The sequence below is a fragment of the Diabrotica virgifera genome, chromosome 6, assembly GCF_917563875.1.
Source record: "Diabrotica virgifera virgifera chromosome 6, PGI_DIABVI_V3a".
Taxonomy (NCBI): Eukaryota; Metazoa; Arthropoda; class Insecta; order Coleoptera; family Chrysomelidae; genus Diabrotica; species Diabrotica virgifera.
Window position 1 is genome coordinate 240,936,662 of NC_065448.1, and position 15,754 is coordinate 240,952,415.

At 34.5% G+C, this 15,754-nt stretch overlaps 1 protein-coding gene across 5 annotated transcripts in view; it reads right to left on the reverse strand.

Moving 5' to 3' along the window:
* Positions 1 to 15,754, reverse strand: part of LOC126887424 (uncharacterized) — a 60,368-nt gene that overhangs the window by 37,891 nt on the left and 6,723 nt on the right. For 4 of the 5 annotated variants that reach the window (XM_050654947.1, XM_050654946.1, XM_050654944.1 and 1 more), the window contains exons 3-5: positions 13,040 to 13,338; positions 12,248 to 12,547; positions 1,654 to 1,857 (exon numbers count right to left, since the gene is read on the reverse strand). In XM_050654947.1, coding sequence (XP_050510904.1) covers positions 1,654 to 1,857; positions 12,248 to 12,547; positions 13,040 to 13,338 — 803 coding nt within the window. The remainder of the gene's footprint in view (positions 1 to 1,653; positions 1,858 to 12,247; positions 12,548 to 13,039; positions 13,339 to 15,754) is intronic. The other variant, XM_050654948.1, reaches the window with a different exon arrangement.

Consider the following 15,754-nt stretch of genomic DNA (forward strand, 5'->3'; position numbering starts at 1 on the left):
GGGCTTTTCATCGATTGTCATTTGTTTCGAGCTTCTGTCATGTGTCACATAATATTAATATATCTACGTCATACGTCTTTGGTTTGTATCATTGGAATATGCCAATAACGTATGACGTAGATATATTAATATTATGTGACACATGACAGAAGCTCGAAACAAATGACTGTGAATGAAAAGCCCTATTAGCGCGACTATTTCACTCATCTTAAAATTTTCACATAATCTGACCAATCACAAACCAAAGACAGCTTCTGTTATCGCGAAAACACCAACTGTCTTTCAATTCTGATTGGTCTATCAGCTTCGTGTTTTCAACGACGTAACCATGGATACCGATCGCAAAGCAAAGTTTGACGTTTGCCAAAAAAATTATTGTAGCTCTATACGTCAAAATGAATCGTTTCGTTGGTACTTATAACGAAGTTATAAACCAAAACATTGAAGAAAATATACCGAGTAACACAAGAAAATCTAAATCTTATATATGGAGACAATTTATGATGTTCTGTGTGGATCGCAACTACAAATTAGATGCAGAAAATAACAACGAAAGACTAGCATTAATTCTAAAAGACTGGGCCTTCAACTATTTATTGTTATAGGTAAAAAATAATTATAACAAATTATTTATAGTTATAATAAATATTTCATGATTATGACTAATTGTGAATTATTCAAAAAATGGGTAGATTTGGGTTACCTAGATCAAATGTATTATTATTAAATTATTGACCTATCACTTTGTTCGTGAAATAGTCTAATAAAATACCACTCGTGATATAATTTATCTTATAAGTCTGTCTTTTATTTCTAAACTCAACTGAGTTGCTTAAAGAAAACACCACTCGTCCTACGGACTCGTGCGTGTTTTCAAGCAACTCAGTTTCGTTTAGAAGTAAATCGACAGACTTATCGCGAAAATTAAATCACTAGTGGTATTACTATTGATTATTCGATTTATTTTGACATAATATGTAAAAGTCAGATCAGTAGACAATTACAATGGTTTTGAATCGTCGTCATGGAAACCAATTTCGTCATCGTGGTAACCCATTATATTGAAAGTTTGGTTTTGACAACCTTATCAAAGAATTAATTTGTGTATTTTCACTTCTAAATAAAAATTGATACAACTCTATTTTTTGTGGCTTTTTTCCACACGTACGGCCCTAGAAAAAATATTGTTCCTAACTCATGCGGAAAGTGTCTTCCCCGCACTCGACTGCTTGCCCGTACTCCGCTATCGCGTCGTTCGGGTCAACGGCAGTCTCGTGCGTGAAAGTATCACTTTCCGCACTAGTTAGGAAAATAACTATTTTAAAGCAAAGTAACAATAGTATTAATCTATGTATTTTTTGTATGGAAAAACAATTATGAATAGTCTCACGAGAGTCACATGACATAGGCATGAAAGTCAGAGGTAAGAACGGGCCGGATTAGCCCAAGCATAGAAATTAGGTACCCATGTATCTATTAGTATTAGCATGGCGATTACTGTATATTCGAATTACACAGCACTAACATTAAAAAAACAAATAGGGGTTTCTAAAACTAAATTGGGTTTTAGGTTGAAAATAATTTTACATCTCCAAATAAATTGCACCGTTAAGCGGTTAAAAAATGCGCAACATAATAAATAAAAAATATTACTTTTGAAGGGTGTCAAGCAGCAGCAACTGAGTCCTGCAGACGTGAGACGTGTAGATCGGATTAACACCTTCTTTGGTACAAGCTTCTACTTTCTGTTCGGCTGTCACTTGGTTATCATTTAAACTTTGTAGGCGAGGAAAAGTTCTAAGACACATTTTCTGAAAATGTGGAGTATTTGCTACAATATTCTCGGTAAGATTTAACCTAAAAATGAATTCAGTTGCAATAAAACTGCTGTTAAATCCGTTTTAAAGCTTGCAGTTATACCTGCAAGACGCAAGAAAGTTGCCAAAAGCCAAGCGCAGTATGTCGTCAGCTGATTATTTCCTGCAACTTCTTTCAATTGCAGTGGCGGATCCAGGGGAGGGCGATCGGCCCCCCTTTCAATCCAAGTTATGCACTCGGGTGCAAAAAAATCGGTCCACTGAAAATTTGGTCATTTTGATGTCTCGAATTTCCTAAACCTGTTGACCGATTTAAGTGACTTTTTACCACGTTATAGCCTCATTCATTAACAATATCGCTGTAAAAATATTGTTGCTAGACAGATAAACTGTGATTGTATACCGGGTGTACAAATCAAACTGTGTTTTAATCTCAAAGTTCGCATGAACCTGTGGACTACTATTCTCGCATTTATAAAATACTGAAATTAAAACCCAACATAATAGCCTCTGGTTTTCTTAACATTCTGTTTTTAGATTCATTCGCTTATGTTGGATAATAAAAAATTTATATACTTTAACAACTGGCCATGTTCGTCATCAGTACAGGGTGTTTCTAAATAAGTGCGACAAACTTAAGGGGTAATTTTACATAAGAAAATAATGACAGTTTGCTTTATAATCATATGTTTGCAAACGCTTCGTTTCCGAGATAAGGGATGTTCCATTTTTTTACAAACTGACGATTTATTTATTGCTTTAAAACCAGTTAAGATATGCAAATTAAATTTGGTAGGTTTTAAGACGTAGTTATTGCACATTTTTTGACATACAATTAAGAATTTTATATTCACCATTGGCGTGCATACGGGTAGTATGATCGTTCATAATACTTCTTTGCGCGCTAATGGTGAATATTAAATTCTTAATTGTATGTCAAAAATGTGCAATAACTACGTCTTAAAACCACCAAATTTAATTTGCATATCTTAACTGGTTTTAAAGCAACAAATAAATCGTCAGTTTGTAAAAAAAATTGAACATCCCGTATCTCTGAAATGAAGCGTTTCCAGACATATGATTATAAAGTAGTGTTGCCCAAAATCGGTCTTGGTCTTGCAGTCTTGGTCTTGTTCTTGCGTTTTAGCAAGACCAAGACCAAGACCAAGACCGCCTTATTTTAGCAAGACCAAGACCAAGACTGACCGTGCAAGACTTGAGCAAGAACAAGACCAAGCCTGCGAGACTCTTGCGTCTTGCAGTTTGAGTGTCGTTTTATGGAATAATACAGGGTGTAACAAAAATACAGGTCATAAATTTAATCACATATTTTGGGATCAAAAATAGTTCGATTGAACCTAACTTACCTTAGTACAAATGTGCACATAAAAAAAGTTACAGCCCTTTGAAGTTACAAAATGAAAATCGATTTTTTCCAACATATCGAAAACTATTGGAGATTTTTTATTGAAAATGAACATGTGGCATTCTTAAGGCAGTAGTATCTTAATAAAAAATTATAGTGAAATTTAGACACCCGATAAAAATTTTATGGGGGTTTGGTTCCTTTAAACCCCCCCAAACTTTTGTGTACGTTTCAATTTGATTATAACTGTAGTACCATTAGTTAAACACAATGCCTTAAAAACTTCTTTGCCTCTTGGTACTTTTTCTAAAAGTCAGTATTTGTCGAAATATTTTGCATATTATTTGTCAAATCCACCACACATTTGTATATGGCCACGTATATGTTATGTTCATCTGTGATATGGCTAAGTACGATTATGGAGACTTGATAATAATAGGAAAATTTATATTTACATATTTAGGTATATTTTAAACCATATTAAAAAAGAAGTCACATCTCGATAAAATGTGCCTTATCGAAAAAATACATAGAAGCAAAAAAGTTTTAAAAACACTGTGTTTAACTAATGGTATCGCAGTAATAGTTTAATTGGAACGTACACAACCATTTGGGAGGTTTAAAGGAACAAAACCCCCATAAAATCTCTACGTAAACATATTAGAAAAGAAGCCGCAACTCGATAAAAACTGCCTTGTCGAAAAAATACTAAGAACCAAAAAAGTTTTAAAAATATTGAATTTAACTAATAGTATCACAATAATAATTTAATTGGAACGTACACAAAAGTTTGGGTGGGTTTAAAGGAATAAAACCCCCATAACATTTTTATGGTGTGCACAAATTTCACTATAATTTTTCTTTAAGATGTTCCTGCCACAAAAATGCCACATATCCATTTTCAATAAAAAATCTCTAATAGTTTTCGATATATTGGAAAAAATCGATTTTCATTTTGTAACTTCAAAGGGCTGTAACTTTTTTATATGCATATTTGTACTAAGGTAAGTTAGGTTCATTAGAACTATTTTTGGTCCTAGAATAGGTGATTTAATTTATGACCTGTATTTTTGTTACACCCCATATATTAGTTCGGGTATATGCTTAGAGACTATGAGATACAAAAAAATATGTAACAAAAATTTGGAAAAATGGATTTATCCGCATTATAAACAATACGATGAACATATATACCGAATTAAAAATATGAACACTTATTTACTGGATACGTACTCAGAGGTCATAATAAATTATTATCCAATGTAAAAATACAATATTTCATTCTTTCCTAATATCAGACGACGCCTTCGGTCCGAAATTAATTACAATTGAGCAATTGTCTAGATTTTGAGAATAGCAACCTTTCATAAAATAATCTTCTTGTGTTGTGTGTATAACAATATCGCATTGAAACTTTTAAAGAAGTATGTCGCCTATAAGGTGATAAAAATATAATACGAATACCATATTCACTGTTACGGACAACCACTCAATTGTTTTTTCTTATCCATATCGTAAAGACTAAACGTCTTACTTTTTGCAGGGTGTGCAATTAGATATTAGATCAATCGGCCAAACAAAATTTTTTGCTGAAAAAGCACTAGATAAGATAATGCCTGGCTACCATGTATAGCCCATTCGCGCACGGTAAAATGTTAAAAAGCCTTCAAATTTCAAAAAAAGAGATATTTATTATTATATAAAAAGAGATATTTTTATTGTTAATGAAGAACTTATGAGAGGATGGGTGATCGGACTGCATTGAAAACTAAAAAACAATGTTTTTTAAAATGAAATAAACAAATTACTTATCGACAACTGATAAATAAAGTTTAAACTTCAGTTTAGGCACTTCGAGATTTCGAAAATAATATTTTTTTCCACCTACCTCTACCGAAAGTATACTTTTCCGGACCTGATTGCAGGGAGCAAAGTTGTACTTTTCCTCCCTAGGGAGGAAAAGTAAAAGTAACGTCATATGTCATTCATGAAATATAACTTATTGACGCCCTGTATAATATCTATTTTCTATTACGTAAGTATCTATACTATAATAATATTTTTTTCCACCTACCTCTACCGAAAGTATACTTTTCCGGACCTGATTGTAGGGAGCAAAGTTGTACTTTTCCTCCCTAGGGAGGAAAAGTAAAAGTAACGTCATATGTCATTCATGAAATATAACTTATTGACGCCCTGTATAATATCTATTTTCTATTACGTAAGTATCTATACATTTTAACATCTATTTATAAAACACTCTGTATTTTGCAGAATGGTAAAAAACAGTAAATTGTTATTTTGATTTAACAATGTTTACATTAATAATTTGACTTATATTTGACAGTTGACAGTTATATTGTACCTACTTGTTCGATTTAGTTTTAATAAATTTTGTTGGTTAGTTACATAAAATAAATTAAGTAAAAATGAAAAAATGACTTGTTATTTGAGGAAGGTGGAAAAACCATATGTATAACATGGGAGTAAAGTGCCTTTTCCTCCCTTGGATGATTACTGCCCTCCGCTACGCGTCGGGCAGTAAACTTCATTCTCGGGAGGAAAAGTAGCACTTTCCTCCCTTGTTATACAAATAGCTATTACTTGTGTTTTTGAGCCTTGAACATCGTCATTTTTCGATTTTTTTCAGTTTTAAATTGTTTATAACTCGGAAACGAATAACTTTAGACAAAAACTACAAAAGAACTTTTTTGTTCCATATGACTCAAAGAACCTAAAATAAGTCTGCCAGTGCTGAAACAATTGATTTTTATAATTCGTTTAATTTTTTTTTTAATAAATATAGAAATAACTCAGAAATTACGGCATTTCGGTATAGGAAATATTACATGAAAATTAATTAGTAGTTATTATGGTTCAAAATGCAAAAATATACTGGGTGTTCTATTCGAAATACTAAAGTTCATTATATTTTCAAAAAAACGCAAGATCTGGTAACAATCTGTAATTACCACTATAATATCGGCCGCATTAGAAGACCTTTACTCACCAAATTCTATAAAAATCGTTCAAGTCGTTTCCGAGATATTTGAGGCGTTCCATACATAAAACTCACTCTGTATAAATATTATATAATTAAACTGCGTGTATTACTTTGTATTAATTCTTGTTAAAAAAAAGTCAATCTTAAAATTTTCAACTAATAGCAAACAAAAATTTTCAACTAATAATAGTGTCAAAGCTATTGCGTACTGTGCTGTAATTTAATTTGTATTTTTTTTTATTTTTTATTTGAATAAATGGCAAATTGTAGAACTCTTTTATTCCATTTCATTTCATATACCTAATGTGAGAGTCCATCAATCCCTTTCTAGACAGATAATGTTCTTTAAAATACAGTATAGATAAGTTTATGTCATTTGTTTGATTTTTTGTGTTTTCACCATGTTTTAGCACATGTCAGGTTATTAAATGCAAACGTTTATCAAGAAACAGACTGACTCCCGTGGGACATGATAGATAGCCCAGTTAGTTAGAGTATAGGCAGGGATAGTTTAGATCGTGGGTTCAAACCCACCTAATGTGAGTTGTTTATTAATAAATAGCAATATGCTAGTGGGTAACTGCGAGACTTGCAAGACTCTTGCTGCAAGACCAAGACCAAGACCAAGACTGGGAGTGCAATACCAAGACCAAGACCAAGACCAGGTGTACTGGTGCAAGACCAAGACCAAGACTGTCCAAGTCTCGTCTTGGTCTTGCATTTGGGCAACACTATTATAAAGCAAACTGTTATTATTTTCATGTGTAAAATTACCCCTTAAAGTTTGCCGCACTTATTTCGAAATACCCTGTACTGATGACGAACATGACCAGTTGTTAAAGTACATAACATTTGTATTATCCAACATAAGCCAATGAATCTAAAAACAAAATGTTAAGAAAACGTGAGGCTATAGTTGGTTTTTAATTTCAGTATTTTATAAACGCTAGAATAGTCCACAGGATGATGCGAACTTTGAGAAAAAACACAGTTTGATTCGTACACCTGGTATACAATGACAGTTTATCTGTTTAGCAAAAATATTATTACAGCGATATTGTTAAGTAATAAGGCTATAACATGGTAAAAAAAATCACTTAAATCGGACAACAAGTTTAGGAAATTCGAGACATCAAAAATGACCAAATTTTCAGTAGATCGATTTTTTTGCACCCGAGTGTATATTAAGGTTATAAAAACATTCATTTATTCATTTATTTTTTATAGAAATTTAGCCAATAGGCCCTCATCTTGACGATGCCGGATCTTGCTGGATCCGCAACTGTTCAATTGCAAGATAATCGGTTTGGTGCCATTTTCTGTGTAAGTTTTCATGCAAGTCTAGGGGAATTTGTAGGAAGTTTGATTTTTCCAATATGTCAAATATCATAATCACTATGATGGTAAGTAAAAGGCTGGCTGCAGCAATAATACCTAATACTTAAGGTTGCTGCCACTAGGGCCGGCGATAACGGGCCTGCAAGGGATGCACCGCAGGCGGGCGTCTTTGTTTGGGTGGCGCCAAAATGAACTTTTTTTCTGCTGTTGGTATACAAAATACTAATTAAAAAAACGAAGGATGCCTATTATAATTTTGCAGGCGGGCACCTTATACCCTAGCGCCGAGACTGGCTGTCACTGCCTTTTCCTGTTGTATTTGGCTATTTTTAATAGTCTTAGCATTTCCAAATTTACTAAATAGTGCTAAATAAATAGCGATAAGTAATTAAAAAAAAAACAAAAGTTTATAAGTAGGTAAGGTTAAATTAGTCATGCAAGAAATTACAGCAAGTTTTCTTGCGAGCTGTAAAACAGTCTTTAGAAATACTACACCAATAATTGTGAAACAAAAACCAACGTATTAACTATCGGGTAATAACGCTCCTAAATACGACTTAAAATGCCCTTACAAAGAACCTGCTAGAAAGAACCAAAACATACACAGAAGAAATCGCTGGGGATTATCAATGCGGATTTAGACCGGGCCACTTTACAATTGACCAGATATTTACAATAAAACAGATAACGGAAAAATTCCGCGAGTTTGATCGTGAGCTTCATCACATGTTCATAGATTTTAAACAGCCATTTGATAGAGTCTGCAGGGTTAGACTGTGGACAGCGATGCAGGAACGTGGCTTTCCAAAAAACTAGTCAATTTGGTACGGATGTGTATGGAATGGTTACGATGTAAGATGCGTGTTAGACAGAGGCGTCATTTGATAGGGGGCAGGGGGGCATTTGCCCCCCCCCCCCCCGACCCTGAAAATTACTGAAATTTACAAAAAATAGATCAATTTTGTATTATGTTTGCATATAAATGTATTGTATATAATGCTTGCCCCCCCCCCCCTATCAAAATTTCAAATGACGCTCCTGGTGTTAGACAACAATATCTACTTGGAAACATTTGGAATATACAATGTACTAAATCAGGGGGATGCACTTCAACCACAACTCTTCAACTTAGCTCTAGACTAGGACACATAATCAAAAGTGTAAGAATTGAAAAACCGACTACAGTATTTCATCGAGAAGAACCAAACTTACTGTTGGAATTTGCAGACAATATCGATCTAATAGCAAACACCAGTTTAAGGATGAGGGAATCTTTCGTCAGATTCTAGAGTGAAGCAGAGAAGATGGGGCTGCTGATCAATGAAAGTAAAACAAAATATTCATACAGAAGTAAAAAACTTCGTTTGTATAATGGTATAAAAAGTTTATTAAAAACTATTAAAATGTCATCCAAATGGATTTCCAAAACGTTTTCGATCTAAATCAGATCATCTTTAGTGCGTTCTGCTTAGTAGATGGAACTAGCACACTATTAAAAGTGGTAACATCGAGATATTTGATTTACATAGTAAGATTATAATAAATATAACGGCTCAAAGTCGGTGTTAATAAATTATACACTCTATCTATCTATCTATCTATAAGCGAGGTTCCTACAGCCTCTGCCGCTTCTCGCATTTCGACCGCCATCGTTTCCTGTCCATCCATTCGTCTTCTTTGATGGCTCTTACATTTTCTTCCCAGGCAACTGAAGGTCTTCCCCGTCTTCTTCTTCTTTGGTGTGGTATGTAATTCAAAGCTTTCTTTGGCCATCTATCTTCATTCATTCGTTTCACGTGACCATACCACACTAGTTGTCTAGTCTCAATTATATCTACACTGGAATATACAGTATGTGTCCTCCTTCTAATATCTTCATTCCTGATGTGATCCTTTTTAGATATACCACACGCTCTCCTTAGATAATTCATTTCTACTACTTCTATTCTTTTTCTATCTTTTTTTGTCATCTGCCAAACTTCTGCCCCATAAGTCATTATAGGCTCTACCAAGGTACGATAGATTGTCAATTTCGTTTTTTGTCATATCTTTAGACCACAATAGAGAACTTAGAATGTTTACCGCTTTTTTGCCCTGCTGCGTTCTCTTTTCGATGTCTCTTATGGTAGTGCCTTCTTTAGATATTATAGATCCGAGATATTTATATTTATTACATCTTTTTGTGGTTCTAATTTCTAACTCTGGATCTTCTTCATCATCCCCTATTTTAAGATACTCTGTCTTTGACATATTCATATTGAGGCCCTATTTTTCATATTCTTTCTTTAGTTTTCTAAACATGTAGTCCATGTCTTCCTCATCATTCGCTACGACTACCTGATCATCTGCAAAAAACAAAGTTGTTAGACATTTACCACTGCCTATGTCTATTCCCATTCTGGATACTTGTTTCCTCCACTGCTCTAGCGATAATTGAATATATATTTTAAATAAAGTCGGAGACAGACAACATCCTTGTTTAAGCCCCTTTGATATAGGGAATGATTCAGATATAAAGTTTCCTTCTTTAACGACACTTCTTGCATTTTTGTATATATTTGCGACAGCATTCACATACTCTCTACTGAGACCTACCTTCGTCAATGTTTGAAACAGTTTTTTCAAAAGTACCGTATCATATGCCTTCTCCAAATCTACAAACAATAGGTGGATAGATAGATTCCTTGCCTTCCGTTTTTCTATTACCTGCTGCAGAACCAGGAGCGTCATTTGAAATTTTGATAGGGGGGGGCAAGCAATATATTATATACAATACATTTATATGCAAACATAATACAAAATTGATCTATTTCTTGTAAATTTCAGTAATTTTCAGGGTTAGGGGGGGGCAAATGCCCCCCCTGCCCCCTATCAAATGACGCCCCTGTGCAGAACGAATATATTATTAGTGCACGATCTTCCTGCACGAAATCCACTTTGTTCTTCCATGTCTTCGTATTCTGATTCTATTCTTTTTTTTATTATTCGACCGTACAACCTCCCTACTGAGCTGGTACCAGTTATTCCTCTATAATTAGAGCATATGCGTTTATCCCCTTTCTTGTATACTGAGTTGATGTATCCAACATTCCAATCATCAGGGATATTTTGTCCTTTTAAGCATTTATTAAATAGTTGAACTAACATATCATGCAATATGTTTGGTCCGTATTTTACCAACTCAATTGGGATGTCTCCAGGTCCTGATGCTTTACCGTTTTTAGATCTTTTGAGGGCCTCGCTTAACGCTCCGGTTGTTATCTCAACTGTTTGTGTATGTTAGAATAATTCTTCCATTTCGATCTCTTGGAATTTACATCTATCTTCTGTCAGTAAAATCTCATAATGGTTTTTCCACTGTTTCATATCTATTAACTTTATGTTAGATTTTTCCTTTCCTTCCCCCCGGAGAGACTTTATTACCTTCCACGCTTGCCCAACTCTTGTTCCACCCATATACCTATCCACTTCTGCGCATTTTCGGTCCCACATCTAATTTTTACTTTTCACTACTTCTCTTTTTACATCTCGATTTAATGCTGCATATCTCTTTTGATCTTCCTCCTTTCTTGTTGACATCCATTTCTGATAAGCAGTTTTCTTCTTGTTTACTAACGTTTGCATATTCTCCGACCACCATTCTTTATTTTTTGTTTCATGTTTGTCTTTATACCCCAACGCTTCACTTGCAGCCTCAAATTATACACTCACTGGCACAAAATTCCGCCACCCAAAATTTTTGATTAAGTTTGACAATTTATAACTTTATTATTTGTGCTCCGATTTTTAAGATTCTTGCACCAGTTTGTAGGTACATTTTAATAGTTTTTAATAAACTTTTTACGCCATTATACAAACGAAGTTTTTTTACTACTGTATGAGTTTTAACTATGATATACAGCCAGCTACTGGGATTTTCCCATTGATTTTGAAAACTTAATATATGTATATGAGCCGTAATAACCAAAACAGAGAAAGAATCGGACAGAACATCACCATCGATGATTTTAACTTTAAGCGCACCAAAGAATTTAAGTATCTTTGAAATACAATAACTATAGACAATAACGGATCACAAGAAATAAACAATAGGATCCAAGCTGGCAACAGATGTCTTAATGCTCTTCAAAACCTTATAGAATCGAAACAACTAACAAGATATTCAAAGATATAACTATATAAAACAATCATGCGATTCTTAGTGATGTATGGTAGCTATAAGTATATCTATAAGTCTATCACCATAACATAAGTTTATTTATAAACGTGGACGATAACAAAAACAAACAAAGAGGGTCTGCATGTTTGGGAAAATAATTTCTAAGGAAGATCTTTCGGCCTGTGCTTGATGAAGCAGCAGGACAATATTGGATAACAACTTATAAACAGGTCGAAGAGCTATACGCAGACGCTAGCATAATAAAATAAATAAACTTTAGAAAACTCCAATCAGCAGAACACCACGGAAGACATTCTGATGAAAGGATAGTAAGGCTGGCATGGGAAGAAATTCCAACTGCAAGAAGACCAATTGGACGCCCTCGACTGCGGTGGTGAGATAATAAAGCAGGAGACCTTAAAACTCTATGGGCGTGAAGAATTGGATGGAAATTGATCAAGGTAGAGAGAAATGGAGGCATGTTGTCGAGTCGGCTAAAACCCAAGAAGGGTTGTAACGCCAAGATATAAATAAATAACCCCTGTATGTATGAATGTATTTACCGTTTAAGATTAAGTAACCCTTTAAGGTAAAAGATCTCCATCAAGTTCGAAATTTCATTATTTTCCATATCAACGTTTTCTAGCCGATAATTTTTATGCATAAACTGCAGAGTCGTAAGTTGGTTATTTGCTAAATCCAGGGTATGAAGTCTTTCTAAAGTGCCGAATCCTGTATGTTCATTTTCGGTTTCATATAAATATATATTGTTTTGTCGCAGGATCAAAGTTTCTATATTCAACTTACTTAAATTTTCTAGCATTCGGATTTTATTGTGAGATAAGTTTAAGTACGTCAAAAATCTAAAATATTAATAAAAGTTTATGACAAAATAAAAAAAACAGGTTCTTTGCAGTTACATGTAATTAATGTATTAAACCTGAATCCTCGAATGTTACGTTGGTAGTAAATGCATGACGTCATTAGTATGACATATGTTCCAAAAATCATAATTTAAAAATAAAAATCGATTTTTGTTTCGGGATTTATTCCCAAATATCCAGAATTTTCCTGCATAATTGATAATGTACAGACAAAATTCTGGTGCAGACATGTCAAAAAACAGGACACTGGATAAAAAAATTACAGAATTAGGTAAATGCGGCAGAAAAAAAATAAGAGAGGAAGACTTCGAACATCATTCAGTGATAAAGATGGGGCCAGGGAAAGAAGAAACCTGAAAAATTTGGTTTGGCAGGATATGATAGACAGTGCTGTAGAGAATAGTTGATAGAAGGGATACAGTGAAAAACATAGAAATGCTTTGTAATGGTACAAAATAAGATAGTACTTACTTTAATCTCTGCAAACCTCTTATTTCTCGTATTTTATTGTAAGACATATTCAAATGTACAATGGACCAAAATCTTTTCAAATTTGGTATATGTACAATCTTGTTGCCTGAATAATTGACTGTGGTGAGATATAAAGGTGGACTAAAATCGAATGCTTGTTCGATAGAGTTAAACGATGCATCCAAATATTGTAAAAATGGCATTTCACTTAGTGGTTCCAATGTTACAATAAAGTTATGGGCAATGTTCAAGTATTGAATGTAGTGATATCGTCTTATTTCTGATATATCGATTAACGTCTGTAATAAGATTATTAGATTTAGAATTAGGGAAAAATTATATGATAAAATTAACTCAACTGAGTATTCAATTGAGATGTACACCAAATTTTCGTAGATTTCCAGCAAGCATATGATTCGATAAAAAGAAGCAGACTATGGCTAGCAATGGTGGACATGGGAATACTAAGAAAATTAGTGGAGCTAACTCAAATGTGCGTGACACACTCATATGCACAGGGAAAGGTAGGAAACAGAAGATCGAAGTCATTTAGTATAACATCAGAACTTAGACAAAGAGACCACTTATCTCCGTTGCTATTCAATCTGACCTTAGAATATAAGCAAAGTACCGTCTGAGCTGACAGGGGGATTTGCGAATCGAGGATCAAAACTATTGTTGGCCTTTGCTGATGATCTAGATGCAGTCGCTTATTCTAAAAGAAACATGAGAGAGGTGTTTTCAAAACTCGAGGAGGAAACAGGTGGTCTGGGTCTTCGAATAAATAAGGAGAAGACGAAATACATGGTAGTAACTAAAAATCCAAGACCAGATGTTAGGCAGAACATAACTATTATTGACCACAACTTCGAACTAGTAAAACAGTTTAAATGTCTGGGGACGGTAGTCACAGATGACAACCACATAGAAAGAAAGGTCTCACCAAGGATAGCTGCGGGGAATAAACTCTCCATTATTATTAAGATCTAAGCTGCTAAAAAGACAATCTAAATTAAAACTGTACATGTCAATTATTCGCCCAGTTGTTAAATAATATTATGAAAGTTAGAGATGGACTCTACATCAGCGAGAAATAAAATAAGCTGGTGCTATTTGAAAGGAATGTTCTCAGAATGAACGGAAAAAAAGTAATAGGAGCTTTGAACTCACTACTTTGGTCAAAAACCATATCATAAGAAAAGAAAACACAGCTATATAATAGCATCTTTAAAAGCGTGGTACTGTATGGATGTGAAACCTGGCAACTGAATAAGCGAACAGAACAGAAGTTGCTCGCACTGGAAATGGGCTTCTGGCGAAGATCGGCCTGCATCTCCAGAGTCTCACATATAACGAATGAACGGGTACGAGACATTATGAATAGAAAAACAAACATAATAGAAGAGGTCCAACAAAAACAACTTGTTGCCATGTACAAAGAATGGAGGAACATCGACTCCTAAAGCTGATAATGGAATGGCAAGCCCCCCCCCCGGAAATAAGGGGCAGACCGAAAACTACCTGGATGAGTGGAATCCAGAAAGCAATGTCTGAGAGAGATCTACGACCAGGAGATTGGACAGATCGACGCGGCTGGAAAATAGGAACCGGAAGGCGCAGGACGCTAGAAACCGGTGTTATTATATCCCAAGCAACCAAGTGACGTCAATAACGTCGAGAAAACGTCAGTTCTTGGTTGAATATATACACGTGTTTGAACATTACGTCATATAGACGTCTTTTGTAGGTGATTTTAAATACGTAAGATTAATGACGTTAAAATAAGTTTAAAAAACGTTTTAATTTTTAGACAGCCTAAGTCCGACGTCACAAAATTGGGAGGAGCTTAAATCTTATATTGATTCCAAACAATTTCGTTTATAACGTTAAATAGTCATAAGACTTGTCATTTACATATTTAGTTGAAGAAACGTGTTAATTAAGAGATTTTTATTCGTTTTTACTCAAGTGAGTTAGTTTAATAGTCGGAGAGATAGAAGCGGATTTTGTGGGTGATAAGTAATATGGAAAAACTATACGGGGATATGTTGAATTAGTTTTGTAAATGACTTTCACCAACGACCGGAAACCAGAGTTTGGGTCGAGGGTAGTTATAAGGGGTCAAAGTCGCGGATTTTATTATTTTTTTATGACGCTCATGATCAAGATAGTGCACCAAAATTTGGGAATAAGTAGGTCATGACGTAACTAAGTAAAATCTCTAGGGGCGGAACGCTGCGTGGCCGACAAAGGTGTGGGGGTAGGGGAGAATATAAAAAATATAAAGGGTTTTTTTGCGACGTTAGTGATTGAGATAGTGGACCAAAATTTTAAAATAAGTAGATCATGACATTACTAAGTAAAATCCCCAGAGCCGGAAACCAGAGTTGGGCATGAGGGTAGTTATAAGGGGTCAAAATCTCCGTTTTTATTATTTTTTTTGTGACGCTCATGGTCGAGATAGTGCACCAAAATTTGGGAATAAGTAGGTCATGAGGTAACTAAATACAGTCTCCAGGGGTGGAACGCTGCGTGGCCGATAAAGGGGTGGGGGTAGGTGTGAATATAAAAAATATAAGGGGTTTTTGCGACGTGCTAGATTGTGATAGTGCACCAAAATTTGGAAATAAGTAGACCATGACTTAGCTAAGTAAAATCCCCAGAGCCGGAAACCAGAGTTGGGGATAAGGGTAGTTTTAAGGGATCAAAGTCGCA